Below are 22,156 nucleotides of genomic sequence, written 5' to 3'. Positions count from 1 at the left end.
GTCTAAAAGCTTTCTCAGAGAAGAAAGGCTTTTCCTGCATAGTCTTGATTAAAGTCAGACTGTTCCTGTGCAGAGGCTCAGTAAACTGCACCAAGCAGGGAGCGAAGGGTGAGGAGTCAGACCTGTACAAATGGTGAAATGACAGCAAAAACAGGGCTGTGAAAGCAGAATGTGTATTGAGAAGAGGAGGGATAGTGAGGAAGAGCGTAGTCTCTGATAGGGAGATGTGATTTCATTGTCTGACCTGCTGTGCAGGAATTTAGGACTGAAGCTCTGTATTAGAGACAGATAAGCCTGAGCTGACATGACCGAAACAGGGCAGTGGAAGGCAGAATGATACCTGCCTATAAATGCCGTGGAGCTCACAGGCACATTTGATACCAACATCCTCTCTCAATATGTTCCACAACATTCTTTTCCTCTTGTGTTCACTGTATGAATCTGTTTGACCTGCCAGTGGGTTTGGTTTACGAAGAAGTTGACCTTTCTTTCTGTTTCCTCTCTTACTGCACAAGATCCTTGACCTGGTTTGCTCTGCTCAGCCTAGACATGTGCCAAAGGATGAGGGATCTGGCTTGTTCTCAACAAACTTACAGCATTTCAGAATGAAGGATGGGCTTCTGCAGGAGCTTCCCCCGTTGTTTCTAAATATTTCATAGGTAGCTTCAAGCAGAGATTCAGTTTGGATGTATAGGAAGGAACAGGCAATGGATGAACATATTAACTTGGAATAGTGTGGATCAGCATGGCAAGCACTGAACACCCAGTTCTTACAAAAGCCTGTGGATTTTAAAGTTTCTTGGAACATCACAGGACCAAATCCAAATTCTGCCTAGACCAGTGAAATTCAACACCATCATTACACACAACAATCCATAAAGTCAACAGCAGTCTGAAATCTCGGCAAACACTGACGAACAATTACATGAATTTCAAGACAGTGATATGTAAATCCTAAAATATCTTCATTTTTATTACTCTCATGAGTAATCTCTTTTTGCAGCTGAGATATTGGCCCTTCCTCTATTAGTTCCCATGGAGGTTTCTGGCACAAAGAAGCTTTCAGGAGATTTTTGTGACTTTTTAGTGGCCTACCCCAAAATACACATAGGCTCCCTCCTAGGGAAGCAGTTATTATAATATTGTGGGGGGTTCTTGTTTCCAGCTCTCCATGACTCATGCAAGCAGCTGAGAACACAGTTAAAATATGAGAGCTGAAAAGAAACTGAGAAGAGGGAGTAGTTATTCCACTTCTCTTTCTCTTGGAAGAACTAACAAATACATAAATTTAGGTCAGACAGGGTAAAAATATTCCATGCTGGTTTTCCTTCCATGCTGTTTGGGCTTTGTGAGGCTTAGAAAAACAGGCCCAGGATATGGTTGAAGTGAACAAGACTATGATTTACTTGTTTAATAAAAACCTCATGCATTGAAATAGAAATTCAGTTCATATTCTATGGTGGTTTTAAAACGAGAGTTTTGTCACAGATCTGGTTATCCCCTTTGCTTAAAAAATAATAAATTAAAAATTAAAAACATAAGAAAACAAGAGGAGAAAGTCAAATATTCTTGCTGATGAAAGGCAAATGTTAGAAAAACATTCATTAGAGGTTTCCATCTCAAAAACATGTCCCGAATGAAAATCAAGAGCTGGAGACCAAAGAACTGCCAGGAGTTGTTAGTTTAAAAAAACATGAATTTAAAACTTGTGGCCAGTAAAATTAACAAAACTTGTCTGTGCAAAGAGAGAGCCCCCTGCCACGCTTTAGCTTTGGAATGGGGAGCTATTTTTTGTTCTTTTGCATAAGCCCTGGCCAGAAGAATAGAAGTGTAATCATGTGCTCCCTGAACACTCAATATTGTAGAATCTCATCAGTTGGGGTTTTTTTACACCATTACATTATAAACTGAAGTGTGTGAATGTAGAACCAGTCCCACCTTGCCTGTTCAGGGTTTTGAGCAGCAGTTTCTGGATGTAGGTGAAACACGGTGCAGAGAGGGTTTGTTGTCCCAAGGCAAATCCAAGTTGCTCCACTGGGTTTTCTTGACAAAGCCACGGGAAAAACTATTAGTAGGAAAATCTTGTGCAACTCAGAGTTGCTCCAGCCCCTCCTGCTTGATCCAGAAGCTGGCCCAGGGTGGAGCAGGACAACTCCTGATGCATGGGCCACATGGTGACACTTGGGGAAACCTCCCAGCACTTCGTGGGAGATGTGGGGAACTTTCACCAATGATGCTGTAGACTTTTAAATGCAAATGCTGCTTTTAAAATATCAAAAAAAGCCATTTCTCTGCAGTTATGATTTACATTTTAGTTCAGCTGGTGGCATTCTTTGTACCTGCTTTGAATGGGTTTGTGTGCTACCTCCTCCTCCTCCTCTGTGTGTTTCCATTTAAGGTGGAAGCACTGCAGCCATTAAACATCCTGCTTGTTCATACTGTTGCCTAATATTCCTAGAGACAGGAACCATCTGCAGACACATTGCTGAGGTCTGTTCTCTGACCTTTGCAGTTGTTGTAAGCAGTACAACCTAACTAGCCCATCAATATTAAAATGGGCTTTAAGACATATCTCTCTTGTTCTTTCAAATGTAACCATTTCAATAATTGATCACGGTGCATTTTGTGACTTGTTTTTAGCAACAATTGCCTAGTTTGTGTCGAAAGAATGAATACAAAACTCAGTTCTTGCACTGAACTACATAAAGACTCACTCCAACTAAGAAACCAGTACAACTCTGGTTAAATGCAGAGCCCTTTCTCCACTAAATTCAGTGTACTATAAACCATAGGAAAGAAACTGAAAGAAATTCATCCATCTGTGTCTTAGAGTAAATTGGCTTTTCTGTCACAACCACAGCATCATTCTAGCAAGTTTGAAATTGCCATTGTATGTTAATTTATGCATAGCAATTTCATTGATGCTAAAATGTGTGGCTGAAAGGCTCTAGGAAGGTATCTGCCGTTCTGGACAGAGGGATATATAACAGACATAAGGACATTTCAAATAAGCTTTAGTATGGGCTAAAACACAATACAAGGGAACTCTGACTTTACCAGAAATTTAAAAGAAAAGGTCTTGCTGCAAGTTAGTGACTTTGGGTACCAACAACTCATAGGAATTTGCATGTGGGATTAGGGGCTTTTGAATGTTGTAAATTAGTAAGAGAAATAATGATCTTTATCCTTCCTCTGGAAAGAAAATACAGGAATTCTTCGTTTGGTTTTGGAAGGATGATTGTTTAGTTTGGTTAGTATTTTTGTTATAGTGAAGAATCTTGTTTCCTTTGCACTTTGTAAGGAAAGAGCTCGTTCTCTGTTGAGTTGGAGTCACAAGATCACACCACTTAACAAATGCATCAGAACGTGTTGAGTCCTCAGCACCAGCTGCTCACAGACCCACTTCTACCCCTGCCTTGCTAATGCAGACACACCAATAAATCACATCAGCAAAAGGAATTGCAGCTACTTCCATGGTTGTTCCCCCTGCTTGGCTGCTGGGTGACAGGGAGAGTTAATGGACAGACACTGCTGTTCTCCTGCCAAATTCTCATTTGGTTGTTGCCATGTGGGATATTGTCTCTCTATTCTTCTACACAGGGCAAGGATTACAACTCAGGAGTTTCTTTTTCCTGGTCTTGTAATAGAAGAAGGAAACAACCTGGAATGGAGTCATTCCAAGAGCTGCAGAGGAGACAGCTTCATGTATTTTGAGTAATTTCCATGTTTTTTCTTGCTCTGGAGAGCCTGCCATTCCCATTAGGAATAGATTGTGGTCTTGGTTCAGACAAACAGTGATAATCACTACAGTAAATCTGATAAGCAATTATTTCTCTTGGTCCTTGACCAGTGAGGAATTTCATTTTAGAAGGCCTGTTGCAGTTTGGTCAGATCAGTGTTGTAAAGCCCTCACCGAGCCTTGAGATAGTCCCGTGCTAAGGCTCATGTTAACTTCAGTGCAGGATCGAACAGGTGAGAAGTGCCATTGCCCTTGGGGACTTGGTAGCTGTGACTCTGCACTCTGTGTGTGCACAAATGTGCCTTTTCAAAGGTGCTGAGGGCACCAGAGCGTTGTGGCACCTTGCTGTCTTTTGAGCACTGTTGAGTATTTGGTATTATTGCTTCCTAAAAATACCAGTAGACAATGGGATAAGTGATCTTTTAAAAACAAAGCTTCCTTCAAAGTATTTCCTACACCTGTCTCGTATTTACAGACTGCTGCAAGCAGCAGAGCAAACCATCCCTAGAAAATATTTAACCATTCCTTCTTAGTGCCATGACCTCCCAAGAAGGGGTTCATTACAGTTTACCTACCAATCAAATGTGTAAATCATTGGTAGCTTTAAAATAAGTTTTACAAGGAGCCAAATTGGATGCATAACGTTAGACAAAAGTTGAATTCAGTCACTGTGCCTGTTTTCTCTCTACCTTTCCCTGTAGCTGTTCTGGTTTATGTCATATTTCTGTTGTCTAAGGACTTCTTCCAAATCTCTGTCCTATTCTGGAGTATGCAGAGGGACTGTTGAATAATGTGTATTTGTTGCCAGTGGGTGCAAGGAAAGGGAAAGTGCAAAGCAGCAGGAGTGATAAAGGAGAAAACAAAACAAAAGGCAGATGCTCTTGCATTTCACAGAGCAGAAAGAGTGTTTTCCATCTGCAGCAGTGGCACTGAACAGTGACAGAGCACCAACAGAGCTGTGGTGTGTTTGAGGGAAGAAGGAAATTATGCATTAAATTACAAAGCCATAAAAGTGCACAAGACATGAGAATTTGATTATTTCTCGAGTAGACAAGTTTGGGATGGATATAAAGTGAGAGCTGATTGTATGTCTGAGAGACATAGACTCCCATAAACCGAAGAAACTCAAAACAGATCAGTCCTGGGCCATGAATCCCAGAAAAAAAGCAATGCATGGGGCCATGAATCCCAGAAAAAAAGCAATGCATGGGGCCATGAATCCCAGAAAAAAAGCAGTGCATGGGTCCCTGTTAGCAAACGTGATGCTCTTACACCGAAGGCTTCCCTGGGTGTTACGTGTCCCTCCAAAGGCAGCTGCTGTCAGGGATGAGCTGCAGTGCATGGATTTGAAGGTGCCTCTTGGAGACAGCACAGGGTGTGTTCCAGTCTGCAGACTCCCTGAGGAAGCTATAAAAAACATCCTTGCAACAGGTTTGCAGCAAAGCTACAGCTAATTAAACAACTGCAGGTGATGAAACGCTGCTCCTGCAGTGCAGACAACAGCTCTACTGCTATGAGGACATGGCAAGCCTAATCCAAGCCCTTCCTGTACTTCCCGGGTCTGGCTCCCTGTGTCCTGCAGAGCAGCATCTCTCCAAGAGGCTTGGGGAGACTGCCCAGCACTGGGAATTTCTTATATGTCTGTGGTCCAAAACCCCTCGCAGCTGCAGGAGGGACACGCTTGGCACAGCTCCTGGTCCTCTGCAGAGGCAGTGCCCGTTTCAATGGATTTTTATTTGATTTGAATGGATTTTTTGTGACTCTCAGGAGATGCTGCTCTGCTGCCTGAGCCAGCTCTCCCTGGGTGACGGGCATGCAAATGGCAAAGGTCCCCCCTCAAAAGCAGATATTGTACAGGCTCAGGTAACTGAATTAACGGTGATTACACGGCAATCCTTCATTAGTCTCATTTTCTTATTGTTACTTAGCTCTTTCTTGCCGAGGTAAAGCATGTTGTGGGTTCCTTTGTGCAAACACTGACAAACTGATTCTGTTAATGAACTGCTAATGTCACACCGTGCATTGTAAATCACAGCAAGTGGTGCTGGGACTGATACAATGATCCAAAAGAGTGAAAGGTTCCTGATTAATGTCCCTGCACCTTGGCTCACTTGGTGGTAATGCTGTTAGGTGATATGTTAACTTCCCAAAGGAAGGTTTTCTGAAAGAAATCACTGATTTCAAGCATACAAGGAGTATTTTTATCTAAGAGATTTAGCTGGAGTTGCCACTTCCCTGCTCTCTTTCCTTTGATAAGCATAATCTGTTTCCCCGTTCCTTTCAGTGAAAGCTGGTTTTAAAATCCAAATACTTTGAAGGGAGGCTCAGCATGACAGAATGGAAATAAACTTCCCTGGAAGCACAGCCCCCTCCCACCACCCACAAATTGTGTTTTGGGATTTTTTTCCCCTTCAATTAAAGAAAAATGTTAAATCATAATTTAACACACTAAAGAGCAGTGGAAATTATAGAACAAGGACAACTGGCAAACATTTGAGTATGAAGTGAAAATGGAAGCTCAGACTCTTCAGACCACACAGTAAACCTGCATTTTCATGCAGGGAAGTACAACAACCTAATCGGGATTCATCCCACCAGCTAAAAGAAAAGTGATTGAGCCCAAGAACAGCCTTTACTGAGTGGAAGCTGAACCCAGAGCTGATTCTGTTTTCCCCTTTCTGCCATTTATCTTTGCATTTTCCCCCTGCCTTCAAGTACCTCTATGAATCTGAAGTCTGCACAAATTTCCTGTGCCAATTTTTCCCCCCAGGTAACTCAAGGAATGTTGTAGTTCCATGTGGATGAACCTGGCTTCCATCTGCTTCCTTAGGAGGTGAAACTATTGCGTGAGATGAAATCCGAGGTGGGAAATCAAGAACATAAAGGATTACAATGAGGGATAAGAATTCAAGCCATTTTTACCTACACCACTGACCATACAAACTCCAAAAATTTGGATAGATAAATGCCTGAATTTCCACGTCAATCCTGTAATTTTCCCTACTTTGTTTCAATATTTTTCTGGTGTAACAAATATGATGTGTCAGAGTAACAATCTAAGTCATGTAAAGAGCTGTGCATCCCAAATCAGCTTATAATTACATTCAATAATCTACTATACGTACCTTGCCTTTTCTAAATAACTAAACAGCTAGAAAGTAGCTGTTTTACAAAGGATTCTGGGTAAATTTTTTCCAAACCAACCCAAAACAATATTGAAACATTCATGGCTTCAAATACAAAGTCCCTTCAAAAATTAAATAAATTTCAGGTTCATAAAAACCTTTTTTCTCCTGTCTGATTTTAATTTCTAATTTCTAACAGTCATTCAGAATTGGGAAAATGAAAATACTCTATGTTCAAAAAACTGAAATGGAAACTTCAAACTGGAACATTCTGCTGCAGTTTTCTTTCAAAGAGAGTCAAGAAAGAGAGAGTGTCTGCAGAAATGCAGGTGACAGAAAACATTTTTAGAACAAGGAAGAGCTCCATCACAGGAAACATCTAACTAGTGCAATAAAAAAGCTCCTCAGTTTGAATTCTGCTTCTCTGGAACATAACAGAAGTGTTCAAAGGCTCCCAGACGCAAGCAATTTACCCCTATCCTGCATATTCAATCACTGAGATCAGTTCTTTATCTTTTAGGATGCTAAACTAAGAAAAAGGGGGATTGTTCCTGCTGGTAATTCTCCTTCAAAAAACTCAGGATAGTCCTTACTCCGAAACCAAGACCACCTTTCTGCCTTCTTTGCCCTGCGGGTTTCTTTCACTAGATAACAAACACTCTCTGTAAGGATCACCCCTCACAAGCATCTGGGTCCCTCACACCCTTTTTAGAGGCAGATATGAGTTCCAGGCAGCACTGAAAGTCCCCAAAAGGTCATTTTGATTCCACTCCCTGTCTCCACCCTCTGCAATGGACCAAAGTGTCTGAGTTGCAAAGGCAGATGCAATGACAGTAAAGGGGAAAACATGCAGAGCTGCATCACAAACCAATTCATCAGCAAACAGAGCACGCCTGCCTTACAAATTTGCCTGCAGCTCCTGTCTGCTGTGTTATTTTTAAACTGCCTGCAGGTTGCAGATTTTTCAGTGGTCCTTCTCCTACCAGTGTACACACAGGATTTAGCAAGGCACAAGTTTCATTACTGCGAATTTAAGTTACCAAAATTCCCAGCACATTAAAATTCAGCATCTTCATCTTCCCACAAAGTTCTTGCTGCATTTGTGTAGTCACAAGAGGACATCCCATGCCTCTTACAGCCTCCCTCTGTGGCAAGGTCAGTGTAACTCAGCTCTGCATCCCTGATGTTCCCAACTGCCATCCATCAGCCTGCAGTTGCTGTCATCAGCAACCCAGAGATCAAGCTACATTCTCTTTGGCTCATCATGAAAACCCCAAGAAGATGGACCCAACTCACTGAAGCCAGTGCTCAATTTAACAGCACTGACATGTCATCTCAGCCCCAGCTGCTGTACAAATGAGGGCTGTGGGCAGGCACAGGGCACTTTTCCATCACACACCCAGGACACAACTCACAGAACTCAGAGCAAACCTGCCCCACTCCGGGAATAAAGTCAGGATTTGACATGTGGAAATGGGAGAGTTTCTATGTGCAGAAAACTTTCACAACCATCACACAATTCCTACAGGGAAGGGACTAACAGGAAGAGTGGTCTATTTATGTCACCACAGTATTTTAAAGAAGAAAGCAAGGGGGTGTTTTCCAGAAACACCAATTGCCACAATTGCTGCTGATGTGAACAGAAGCTGCTCAGACTTTCTGAGGGGTCAGACCCTGCAGCCAGATGTAATGAATATTATGGTTTGTTTGCTTCTTCTCTGTTGCCTGGTTGATCCTGCAGCCCAGAGCTGCTCTGCAGAGCAGGACCCGTCAGTTTGGAGCCTTTCCCCTCATCTGATTTGGGAGTTTCAGACATTAAATAAGTGACACTTGGTCACTGTTAGGAGCTCTAGAAATACCCCAGCTGGGAGAAGCACTTGCCCAGCATCATCAGAGGGGCACAGCCACACTCACTTGCACCCCTTTGACACACACAGAGCAGAGGACAAGTGTGTGATATCCGAGGGCTTTGTTTGGAGCTGGAGCTCCAGCACAGGAGCCTTTGCCCTCAGTGGGGCACAGCAGAGAATTTAAAGCAATTTTGATGTAAACAGCCAATAAGCTTCAGTCAGAGCACCCTGGTCCCCACAGGGCTGACCATGGTGTGTGGGACCAACTGGTCTGTCCTGGCAGCGAGGACACTGAGGGCAGTGGGGACAGTCAGGTCCCTGTGCTGGGGGTTAGTCTTGTGCTCACTGCCCCCTGACAACAACTGCCCCTCATCCTTCCCCATTACACACGAGTTAAGCTGTTGCTCCTTTCCCCTGCTGGTTTGGAGAGTCAGGGTTTGGCTCTTGGCTGTTTATGTTTTGCAGACATCCTCTGTAATTGCATGGCCTGGCCCCAGGCTCTCAGGCTCTGGGAGGAATAACCACATTATTCCACAGAACAGTTAGCATAATTAAAATATTGACTGCAGATTAAAAAAATGTGCTGAATATTTCACAGAGTGGTTGGAGGGTTGGCAAGCCTTGGCAGCTTGTTGGCTGCAGGAGCTGGCTGATATTTAGGCACTCCTTCTCCTTCAGTATTCACTGCTGTACGTGGGAACTGCTTTTTGTGCTGTCAACTTCTTATCTCCCAAGCAGCCAACCCACAACCAGGAAAAGATGAACTGACTGGAAATGAGGTGCTCCAAGGCTTTCTTGTGATTCTTATTGCCAGTGAGACCATTTCCTTGTTATTTATGATTTCAGGACATCTGTCTTGCTGTGTCTCTATCTATTTATATTTGTGTCCATCTCTCCAAATGCACAGTATAGGAACTGCATATGGTGAGAATGTACCAGGTGATAAATCCATTTGCTTAAGAACTGTTTGTACCATAAGAGAAGCATTAATAAAGTTAAAAAGCCCACAAAAACCTCCACTGGCACATTTGGTTTAGCTTCTATTCCTTCTTAGACATTTGATTTCTATCTGTGTTTCATCCGTAATCCAAGTCTAAGGCACAAAATCCTTACATTTCCACAACCAAGAAGGCAGAAGGGGGTGGAAGAAACCCGGTTGGCAGGGCTGGAAAAACCAAAGAAAGACTGATCACTACAGGGCATACATGTTGAAGTTTATATTTAAATGTTTGGTGTCTTTGCACTATCTCCCCATTCTCTAATTTTTGTGGGAATATCTGGGATAATAAGCATTATTAGAGACACACAGGTTTGGGTTTCAAGGACTTCTTTGTCTTTGTACATCCCCTCTCTGGCAAAAAGGTGAAATGATCTCATGCTCCCAGTGTTAAACAAAACATATGGATGATGTCTAAAGCGCTTTGCAGACACCTACATCCTGAACAGAGTGCTGTAACTTGCCAAGGTACTCCTTTAAATCAGCTTCTTATTTAATCTTCACTTACATGCTTGAGAACCCCCTGGAATGGAGGAGCAGCAGTGCAGTCTCACAGGCAAGGCCCAGGGAGAGCTGAGCTGAGCCTGTCCTGCTCCTCTGCAGCTTCCAGGGACAAGGCTCTGATTTACAGTCTGATCTACAGCTCTTTTGAGATGAGTTCATTCTGTGAACATTTCTATTCCCACTCAAGAGATGTCACAAGAAATGGCCAAATGCTATTTTCTGAGGCTCCTATCACAGCTTTAAAGTGATCATAATAGCATATTAATAGGAGATCTACTCAGCCATTTTCCATTCTCATTACCATTGCTGTAATCAAGAGTAGCTCTACTGCTTCAAAGCTTATTTCCATGATACTTCTCATGTTTGAATGTGCTGTTAGGAAAGGAGAAGGATATCTTGGCACTCCAGCTGTGTTCTGTAGGCTACTGCCTTTCTTCTGGGCTATTTTCTGCTCTCAACTTAATAGTGACCTCCCAACTGTAAATGATAAACATCACCTTGGGTAGACACCATGCTTTCAAAGGCAAAAATGTATTTTTATGTATGCTTTCAATATTTTGTAAATTAAACCCCAAGATGAACTCAGTGGGATGAGAGAAAAGGTGCTCTAAATTCAGTACAAAAAAGAGAATTTCACTGGGCACGCACGATGTGTGTGGGGGGAATTGTTACAGCTTTTCTCTGCTCTCATAGTTCACGTGGCCAAGATTTTAGTTTGTCTCCACTGAATGATTCATCTCTATTACCAGTATTTTCAAAATTAAATGGAAGAGGAGGAATGTGTTCATTCCCCTGCTGTGTTTAATAATCTTCCAAAAATTGTTTCCTGTTTACTTGGAAATCCCCACCTCCATGCTGTGATTTAGACATTTTCACCCTGTTAACTCAAAAGCAAAGCCTAGAAGATGCTGTATAGTTTTTTCTCTTGCAGTCATAAAGCAATTTGTGATAAGTGTTGATGTTCCAGAGGAAAATTACTTGGAAATGTACATAAGTTCACAGCTTCACGTTGCTCATTTAAATCATAACTGATTTGTTGAAAAGAAAATACAAATTGTTGTTAGTTTTTACTCATGTAATTTATCTGATGGGAGCTTCTCTTTTAACAATTACTGTATTGGTGCTCAGTATAGACATCAATAACCCCATTTATGGGGCTGTGCTGGTTTCCTCCATGGTACTGGTTAGCACACAACTCTGAATAGTCTGTGTGCATTGTTTCATGCAAGGCTTGTCTATAAGCAAAACTTGCAGTGTATTTTCAAGACAAAATATTAAAAATACCTAAATTGATTTTCCAGCTGAAGCATTATCTCTGAATTACTGTGGCTTGGCTGGACAAAGGGAAAGAATTTTTCCCTTAGCTTCCTCAAGGAATAAATTTTCACCAAAGTTCTAAGATTTTACTTATGTAGCACATATCAAACAAACTATTCTTATATAAAAGATTTGCATTAGCTCACAAAAGTCAGTGTGTTCTGTGTTAGTTTATGTGAAGAGTTCATTTAAAAGGCAGCAATATCCTGTGGCCTGAGAACAGAACTGGAAGCTGGGAATTCCAAAGGGACCTGAGCTTTCTCACACTTCCTCTCAGCTTTTCATAAAGGTCTGCATTTTTCTAAATGAACATTCCATTTCTGTGATTAACTGGAGGCCACATGGGCCTGATTTACAGATGTGTTAAATTCCTCCTGCTCCCACTAAAGCCACGGGGAGCTCTCAGCTCTCCACGTTTCCAAAGGCTGTGATGCAGCTCCCAGGGGGAAGAGTGACACCATTGCCTTGGTGGGTACCAGGCACGGGCAAAGGTAGGGAAGTGGTGGGAAAAGCATAAGGTGTACAAATTCAGCACAGCCCCCTCTCTCTGGGCCTGGTAGCCCTGAGGAATCTATGAGGGATGGCAGGAATGGAGATACTGGGATATTTGGCATCCAGACAGATTCTGTGCAAGGGTGAAGAGAGCAGCTGGTAGGGAGCTCTGGGTTGGCACAGAGAGGTTGGACACCTCTGGCTGGAGTCCCTTGGCCTGGCCAACGGCTCCAGTGGTGCAGAGAGTTCCTCACACTGCTTATCTGGGTGACTACATTCTGCTTGTTATCTGGTGAGGCTCCACCTGCCTCCCCTTGGTAACTCAGTGTCCAACAGCCGTCTCTCCTCTTCCCCCCAGATGAGATGGAGCAATCCCCGGCAGTGCGCTCGGACTACTTGGTCTCAGGGATTCGAACTCCACCAGTGAGGAGGAACAGCAAACTGGCAACACTGGGCAGGATCTTCAAACCATGGAAGTGGAGGAAAAAGAAAAATGAGAAGCTAAAGCAGACGTCTGCAGGTAGGCTGGGAGCAAGAGAGGGATGTGCACAGAGCAAAGCTGAGCTTGGGGAAACTTGCTTACATAGGACATGCTAAAAGTGACCTGATCTAAATCTGATTCAGAGATTTCAGCATTCAACAGGTTAATAACATGTAGGGCTAGAAAGAGCCCATATGTGCTGACTTCCTATATAATACAATAGAGTACATTTAGAAGAACAGGTCAAAACACGAGAGTGAAGCACAAGCCTTGCCACAGACTGCTTTCCATGGGCTCTGCCTTCTCCAAATAGGCTACACATTTATGGCCCCAAGTATCATCACCCCTTTTATTTGGGGTGAAGATTATATAGGTCACAGTAACATTATGAGAAGTGACAGGAGGGAGCTACAGCATGTGAAAAACCTTCCCTCCAGCAGCTGTCCCCGGGGGGAAGGAGCCCAGCACACAGCACAGCATGTGCCCGCTGGTCTCCAGGGATGTCCCAGGAGATCAGTAAGGAGACAAACTCACTTCCTTTTTCCTAAGACAGGATGGTGCAGTTCCCTCCACTTGCTCTGATATCCTGTGGGATATTCCTGAGGCAGCTCCAAGGTGCTGTGTTAAACAGCATGAAGGCTCTGCTATCCCTGTTACTCTGCACTCAGTGTGATCCAACAGCAGGTCACATCATAAACCTCAGCTCTACATGGGGGTCATTTTATAGCTGTTTGAACAAAGGAAAAGGCACAGACAGGCTGAGCAGTCCATGCTCCCCAAAACAAAATCCTGGCAGTTCTTTCCAAGCATGCAGTAGCTGAGACTAGAGGGAATTCCCACATTGCATCTTTTTCACTCCATTATATGAATACTCTGTTCTTAACTGGAGCTGTGTTGTGCTCCTACTTTGTGCAGTGCTGGAGAAGAAGATGACAGCACGGCAAGGGCGGGATGAGCTCATTAAGAAAGGCCTTCTGGAGATGATGGAACAAGGTAAGGAAAAATTCTTAACCTTTTTTGTCAGAGGCTCTGTCAGAACACATGGGAAACACATAATTGCAAAAGCAGAAACCTAACAAGCAAGTGAACAAAAAGGAAAACCTTCAATCCAAACAGAGAGGAAAACTCTGTGTCTGAATTAAGACTCCTCTTTCTTCAAACTCCTCCCTGCTGCAATCAGTCCATGTAGTTTAATTTTTGATGCTTTACCATCCTGAGTGCAGCTCCATCTCCACTTGATTTATACATGCTGCAGTCTGAGCTGGTACGTATATTTTATGTAATTGCTCTAAAGCCAGTTAAATCCTACTGCCAAGAAAGCCAGCTAAAGCTGGATAAATACAAACTTCAACATACAGATGCAGTCAGCTAACATGTACAACCCAGGAGTCCAAATCCCATCAAATGATACTAATCTGATGTTTTCAGCTGTCTTCCCAGTAAACCAAGTTTGTGACAAAACACATCACTATTGCTCCTGCTTTTCATTCACATGGAAAAGTGAAGCTTTTTGGAGTGTCATTTTAAAGCTTCCCTGAGTCCAAACCAGCAGAATTCATGGAAGGAAAGATGATAAAGTGTGAGAAACATGCACAAAGGACCATGGTTCTTGTACAGCCCTGCTCCAAAGCCCTGACAGATGCTCAAGGGAGACAGAGATCTGGGTGACTATTCTGTGAGATCAAGTGAGCTCCCAGTGTTACAACATCCCAATTGCCATTTCCACCTAAACCGAGATGAAAACCATAAATCCATCTTTACTTTGAAAACTTTATAGCAGAAAGTCGTGAAGAAAGACTGGCCTTTTGAGTTTGACCAGTCTCAGAGGTAGAAGTTCTGTTCTTTGAAAGCAATAATTGAGTTTCTTTGTGTAAAAAAATTGCCATGTCTATAAACAGCCTGTGGGACAATACTCAGTGATGCCATGCTGGAGTGTAACTGAGCAAATGAAGAGTCAGAAAAAAAGAATTTTAAACAGGGCTTTTTTTTCGTTGCAGTAAAGCAATTTTCATGTTATTTTATTTTATATATTTTAAGATGAGTTTATGTTCAAGTCAAAAAAATAATCTATCAAACCATCAGCTTATTCTAAAAAGGAAGTTCTTAGAAAGCTCATTTTTAGTTCTTGTCCATTGAACTCATTGTGTCTCTCATAATTCTAGATAATTAGCTGCCCTATTAGCATATTAGTACTACTGGATAGAAAAATACAACCTATTCCTGCTAGGAGTAGAATGTTCCCTTTAATCCATGACTTTGAATACTTGCTTATCTAGAGCTTTGCAAAAGAACAGTAAAATAAACCTTCTGTAGAGCACATTAAAAGGTAATAATGATGAATCAATAAACCTCTTGCACACATAATGAACTGGTTGGGAGGAAAACAGATGATGCCAAGCTACAAGAACCTTTTAACAAAACTAAAATAGTTTAAATAAATACATATAGTCCAGTGAGGAGTGATGACAAGCTGTGCTTTTAACTAGACAGCTGCAAGCAGACTGCTTACCTGTCTGCAAGAAAGTTGCCTAGAGCTCCTGTAAACATCAAACAAATTCCCAGTACCTCCCTGAGCCCAGCAAGGGGACAATGGTTGACAGGCAGCTGAAGGACACTGCAGCTGCCTGCAAGTTATTTTTCTTTACAGAGTGTTGTGAATCTCCAGGGTTATTGTATTGTATTATTAGGAGAAGCAGCTTATTAACTGGAATAAAAAATTGACCCAAATAATTCTCAGTAAATGATTAGTGCCCTACTTGGACTGTTGAAGTGGCAGCAGTTTCAAGGCTAAGTCCTCGTTTATGCCGTAAGTTGCAATTGTCAAAGCAGCAATACTGTGCTAAAAGACTCCAGTAAATCCTAAAATCCCTCTATTTCATCAGGCTTCACTCCACTTCCAGGGACCTAATTCCCGCTCACTTTCATAAATAGCCCAACTGGGCTGATGCTGCAGCCTGAGAAGCCTCGTGCCTTTCCAGTAGCCGTGTGTCACTCAGGGCTGGAGCACAGGCTCTGTCTGGCTCAGGGCACACCACGAGGCTGGCACAGGATCTGCAGCGGGTTGGGAGCAGCCCAGGGGGAAACTGCCCCGTCCTTGCTTTGGTGATGAGTCATCCTGCCAGGTTATGTCACCCTGTCTCCTCACACAACCGCAAAGCAGCTGCCCAGACACGCTGCACCATTGCCTGGGCCCCTTCTGTCCTGTGCTCTCCAGCTCTGCTCCCACAGGGCAATGCCAACCTACCCCCTGAAAACTCCTGGGATCCAGCTGCACTCCGAGCAACCCGCCTGCACTCTGGGAGAGGTTACGTGGTGCAGGGTCTGGCATACAGGGGGATTAATTCCCAACAAAATCACAGCCCTACTTCTGATTCTTTGGAATACTCAAGACTGGTTTTTTCCTTACCCCTGGATGCAAGGTCTGTGCTTTCTCCTGTCCCCGACTGATCTCTCTAATACGGGTTTGGGACCCACTGCTACTCACAGCATACCCACTTTCATCTAAGCACGAGCTGTCATTCCTGCCCAAGAACATCATGGTTGTGAATCTCAGATGCTCCTCAACAGAAATTCTCCGGCAGGGCTGTCGTCTGTTTGTCATTACTTCATTAGTCATTCCACTTTCCATGGTCCAGGATGTGAAGGAACTTGTGTCTGCCTGCAGTTTCACTGTGGCACAGCTGTCAGCAGCCTGCCTTTCCCTGGGATGTGAGGAATGCGCAAAGCAGAGTTACCTGGAAAACGTTTAGGGAGCTTCCCCTGATATTTCTCCCCACTGGGAGCACAAAGGAGATCAGGTATATCTGTACTTACGGCCCCAGGGGTGAGGGCTGCTGTCAAGCAATGGGGGCAGCTGTTAATACACCGGTGATTATGTATAGGCTGCCTTCACAATGAGATGAAATATAGGCAATGAACTTTTTCCCCCTCCCCTTCCCTGTATCATAGCAACTGTGCTACTGCAAGGGCTATTTTAAGAACAGTAACTTTTCACCAAACGTGATTATGAGGCAGATTGAGTGAGCTCAGTGTGCAAAAATACTGCATCCCTTCCACAGCATCTTTGGGCCAAAAGCTGATATCCTCACCCAACAGCACAAGAAATTACTCTGCAGATTATCCAGATAGCATTAAAAAGGTGTAGCTGTAGATGCTTGCTATTTAAAATCAACGTTCAAGAAACTTGTCATGATATCATTGCAAGAAAACATAGCCCTGTCAGGAGCTTCCAGAAAGGAGTGTCCAGGGCTGAGAAATACAAGCTGGGAGGTGAGGGGTGGACAGCAGGCATGTCCATCAGCATGGAAAACTGCCCAGGGTGGGAAGTAATTGCTTTCTGTGGTTTGCAACAGTGATGTACATCTTGTAGATTCTGAGAGAGTAAAAGGATAGTTTGTATTCCGAGGACTCTTGCCTGAATAGGAGAAGAGTAGAAAAGCTTCAGTCATCAAGGCTCGTACAGCTGCAGGGATCACTGGCACAAAAATCTCTCAGAGTAAGCAAAGGGAGCAGTTTCTAGGTCTGCATGAAGAGGGATTTGAATTTCTGATCAGCTCAATCACACAGGACACGCTTTTCAAAGCTGAGTAACTAAAAGTGTGCTCAAAACCTACAGCTCGGTAGGGAATATTCCTTGGGCAAGGCTCCGGCATTGCTGCTGAGGCAGCTGGATGGCAGCATGTTGTGAGCCTGACACTGCTCATACATGTCAGACCAGCCTGGGAATGTGCTGCACCAGGAGCTCTGCCCATGCAAGGAATTGCCTTCTCCCAGAGATCTCTGGTTGCCCATGACTGTGCTCATCTCCCACATGGCAGGTGCTTCCAGAGGCTGGTGGTCACTTGCTGGGGCTGTTGGGTGCCCACAGAAATAGGTGCCCATTGAGAAAACTGAGTGGGTTTTAGTGTCCAGATGGGCTGGTGTCCACAGGGTTTGCGTTGCAGATGGTGAACACTGCCAGAGATCAGGTGCTGCTCTAAGGGGAGCCTCAGTCCCCTGAGCACAGCAGCTTTGGGACCCACTCCTCTCAAGAGGACAGCAGGGAGTGTCACCTTTCTCTGCTCGTGGTTTAGCTAAGATGAAATGATTTGTTGTTTTAGATACTGAAGGCAAAGCCTGCACTGGTGAGGATACCACGAGAGTGACACAGGGTGACCCTCCAGCCCCTGTGTGCCAGGCACTGGCTCCAGAAGAGGACCAGCAAGAGAGTCCAACAGCAGCCACAACTGATGTGACCTCCTTTGGTGAGGAGCTGCATTTGGAGGAGCTGAAAGAAGATGCAGGTATTGGATATAGAATGTTTTTAAAACAACTGTAAAATTTTATAAAAGTACTTCTGCCAAACTGTTTTGTGAGGAGTCAAATATGTCAGTGCTTTAAAGGGTCAGAGCACCTTGTTCAGCTCAGCCCATTCTAGGTTAGCAACTGGTACTTAAGAACAGTGATTTTTGAGACTTTTACCAAACTAAGGGACAACACAAAGCTTGGTGTGATGGGATTAGTTGGATTATGAGACGATCCAGTCTTGGCATGGTGCCCCGTTGGTATTAGCAGTGGCTGCTGTGAAGATGAAACAAGCTTCTCTTAAAAACATTTCTTAAACTTCTGTGCCAAGGCTAAAATTGTTTGTCCTGGCTTGGGAGAACAATGTCAATACCCAGCCCACAGAGTCCATATCATCACCCTGGCACAACGTGCTGCAAATCCAAGTGAAGTTCAATACCAGGAGCACAGATAAGCTAAACCAAGCTCCTTTCATGCAATTCTGCTCTGGCAGAGCTTATCCATGACAGCAGTTCCTTGGGACTAGAGCAGCCTGGCACAACCCAACAGCTGGAGGCTTTCCATTCACTTCCTGAGAACCAAGAATTGCAAAGCTGCAGAGATAATGCTTTATCCTGGTTTGTGCCACTCCTGCCATGGAGTGATTATGGATCTTCCTGGCCTCTGGTCAATCTTTACCCTCCTCCATCTGCCCTGGCTGCCCTTTGTTCTCTGTCCCACCCCTCATTCCCTGCTTTCCCTGGGATCCAGCCCCTGGTTGCTTCCAAGAATGTCCACGCCTTCAGACCTACCCAAAGGTGTTGTTGACACCAGAAACAACCACAAATTAACCTGGAGGCGAAGAGTTCTTTGGAGGGAATGTAAAGTGGACATTCTTTGGCCATCAGCACACAGTAGCAGTTTGCTTCAGGATTCTCAGAACAGGATGGAGTTCAGAACCAAAGAAGTCTGCCTGACTGAGGCTGAGTGTGTGTCAGATCCACCTTCTCTACAGCAGAAGTCTCACTGTGGCTGCTGCTCTTCACCTGTGCCAGGCAGCACCTCATATCCCAGGGAGATCCACTGATTTCAGGGAAGTTAATGCCAGAGACAGTATTGCTCCACTCAGGGGAATACACTCCAATCTCACTAATTTTCCCATCAAGCTCCCAACATCTACGGGGGCTCTTGATCTTTCTGTAATGTAACCCATTAGTGACTTTTTTTCTTCTCTTCCTCTATTCCACGTTTTGTCTTCTATGCAGTGGCACGAACACACAAAGTGATGTCAGCCAGGAACAAGGCATTTCCCTAGAAGTACATTTAAAAGGAAACGATTTCCTTCTGTAATTCACACAATTACCACATATGGCAGCTTCCCTATCAAGCCAAATTTCACAAGAATTCCTGTTAACGATGCGTATTTATTCTACTTTCTTGTCTTTTTTGAGCAATAAATACTCATTCCTCCTCTTCTAGGCACACTCATTAATCTGTTTGTCAACAAATTAAATGCTATTATCTTGCCAGTGCTATTGTTTCCAAGTGCCAAAGTGCTTTGGTGCCTCCCCACGCACTCTGAGCACGAGGCTGCTGAATGTTCATTAATACAGAGAGTTTGTGTTCCCAATGAGACAGAAAACTGAGCCAAGAAGAGGTTTGTGATGCTGCAGCTGTGGGTGCTGTGGGTGCCCACTGAAGCAAGATGTTAGGAGATGCCCTGGAATGGTTTGGAGGGAAAGGTGCTCTGTTTAGACAAGCTGGAATGCTAAAAGGAGTGGGATTTGCCAAGGAGTTTGGACCTCTCTCATGCTCCGCTTTTGTGAGAGCCCACTTGGAGTACTGCATCCAGCTCCAGAGTCCTCAGCACAGGCAAGGCATGGACCTGTTGGAGCAGGGCCACAAAACAGATCAGAGGGATGGAACACCTCTCCTGTAAAGACAATGAGAGAGCTGGAGTCATCCAACATGGAGAAGAGAAGGCTCCAGGGAGATCTTTCAGTACTTAAAGGGGGCTTATAAGAAAGATAAAAGCAAACATTTTAACAGGACCTGTTAGCAAGGAAAAGGGGTAATGTTTTTAAACTAAAAGAAGGTAGATTCACACTAGACAGAAGGAAGAAATTTTTTTCCAATGAGGGTGATAAAATGCTGGAACAGAATGCCCAGAGAGGTGGGAGGTGCCTCATCCCTGGAAACACTCAAGGTCAGATTGGACAGGGCTCTGAGCAACTTGATCTTGTGGAAGATGTCCCTGCTCATTGTAGGGGAGGTTGGAGTCCTTTCAAGGCCCCTTCCAACTCAGAGTGTTCTGTGATTCTGTGCTAAGCAGAATCTTACACTGATCTCCCCCAGTGCTTCACCTGCCAGGGTAGGAACAGTAACCCTCATGTTACTACTGAGCACGTAGTGGCTGGAATTGCAGTTTGGAGAGAGCGTGGCCATGGCTGGGGCCTGGCTCAGACTCAGCCTTGAGCCTCTGTGGGGGTCCCCACATATGCCAAGGCAGAGCTCAGGATGTGTAACAGAGTGTGAAATCCAGCAGTGAGGCACTGTGGGAGTTTAAGCATTGCCAGAGCCAGTTGGTATCTGAGCAGAATTCAAGGATGCTAATTTTGGACTGAAATTCCACCTATGTCCTGCTTCAGCTTCAGGCCTTTCTGGATGTATTCCCCTGTGCCTTCATCACAGCCTGGTCAATTTGATGAACTGCTCAGTGATTCAGCCTGCACTAACTTTAAGTGCTTTTGCCGTCTTTATGGAGACAATCCTGAAATGAGCACTGCTTCGCCATCTCAGATTAAGGCTTTGCAGATTCAATTTTTTTCTCAAGTACTTCACCAATTCCCTGTTCCACTTGTTGCTGAGATCCAAGGGCAAATCTCTTTTATGGCAGGTTCTTTTTGGTTATCAACATTAACCTTGGGAAACACTCAACAGTTCTGGAGTCAGGTGCAGTAAAAGAAGACTTGGGAAGCAAGTTGAAGTCATGTATTAAATGAGATAAAAATTAAATTGTGAAAACAAACATGTCCATCAAACTATTGGAAATTCAGCTTTTATGGACTATTATTGGTTTGATACTCTTTGCCCTTTGGCTGTGTGTTCCTAGCACAGAAGGTTTACACAACAACAATGGCCCATCTTCGTGAACGAAGATTTGGGGAAAGGTCTTTTACCTTTCCAGCCTGCGCAATGGATTTTTTTAGGTGAGACACAGCCTGCGCTGAACTGAGCCCACCCTTTAATCCTAAGGTTCATCTGCCGGGGCCAAGCAAGCTTGGACAATGGCAGTGAGGTCCTCAGAAGGTACTCACTGAAGAACTGCCACTGCAGCTGTGCTGTAAGAAAATTCCTTGCAGTTCTCAAAAGCTGCTTTGCCTTGCTATCTTCATTATTAAAATAAAAAAGTAGAGGGGAAAAGGCTTTAGGGAAGTAAGGGAAGCTCAGCAGTTTTTTTCAGGAACATCAAAACTAACACTTCTTCAATATCCTCATATATTTTATTCTTCTCCTGTCTTGTCTGGTTGACTATTTAACACAATAATTACTTTCACTAAGGAAAAGGACTGCTTCTAGTTGTGTGCCATGTGTTCTGTTTTTCTGAATGTTCCTGGCATTGTCCCCTGGCCTATCATTATTAACTTCATGTTCCATTAATTTTACTCATCTTCCTCCTAGCCAAGAAACCTTCAGCACCCACGGAAGAATCAGAGGATGCCAGCCTGCCAGCATCTGAAGACAGTCCACAAGCCTTACTTGCACCTGAATCCACAGATTCCCCCCAGAAACAGATGGAAAGAAACCCAGCACAGCTTCCCAGCCCTCCATTGCTCCCAGCTCCACCACCTAAGGCAATCTCCAAAATCACAAAGAGCATCACAGGTCAGTCATTGCTGCTCAGGAAACACTTTCCCATCCCTTGTGTGCTGTTCACATGCACAGCACAGTATCTAATTCTTTTCTCAGGGCCATTTTGCCCCAAAGTGCTGTAAATCAGACCAGTTACACTGAGTGAACAGAACACCAACGATTCCATGTCCAGCTGCCTGATAACAACCCCCTGATCTTTGCACTTCACGTATTTATCTGAATCTCTCAGGGCATTATCTGTTGTGTGTCCATTGCACTAAACACACATAAAACAAACCAAAGCAACTGCAATCATCTGCTGAATCACATGGTCATATTGATATGCCATAAAACACAGGGAAGATTTAAATGTTTTCATTACCTACACTCCCACTGGACAGCAGAACAACAGCCAAGATCAAGCTCAAGTGAAAGGTTCTGTAGAGGTTTCTGTCTGAAGGGTTTGCTCTCTAGGGTGGGTCTAAACTAGAGTTATGAATTCTGGTCTAGTTAACAGAGCACACATGAGTGATACAC

The 22,156-nt window shown here is 43.9% G+C and overlaps 1 protein-coding gene across 2 annotated transcripts in view; it reads left to right on the top strand.

Annotated features, from left to right (window-relative positions):
* Positions 1 to 22,156, top strand: part of PHACTR3 (phosphatase and actin regulator 3) — a 100,825-nt gene that overhangs the window by 40,613 nt on the left and 38,056 nt on the right. For both annotated transcript variants that reach the window (XM_027697555.1, XM_027697556.1), the window contains exons 2-5: positions 12,383 to 12,544; positions 13,421 to 13,498; positions 17,605 to 17,787; positions 21,449 to 21,652. In XM_027697555.1, the coding sequence (XP_027553356.1) occupies positions 12,383 to 12,544; positions 13,421 to 13,498; positions 17,605 to 17,787; positions 21,449 to 21,652 (627 nt within the window). The remainder of the gene's footprint in view (positions 1 to 12,382; positions 12,545 to 13,420; positions 13,499 to 17,604; positions 17,788 to 21,448; positions 21,653 to 22,156) is intronic.

This window comes from Neopelma chrysocephalum, unplaced genomic scaffold, assembly GCF_003984885.1.
Source record: "Neopelma chrysocephalum unplaced genomic scaffold, ASM398488v2 Primary Assembly neopelma1_119, whole genome shotgun sequence".
In the NCBI taxonomy this organism is placed as follows: Eukaryota; Metazoa; Chordata; class Aves; order Passeriformes; family Pipridae; genus Neopelma; species Neopelma chrysocephalum.
This window is presented reverse-complemented; position numbering and strand designations above follow the sequence as displayed.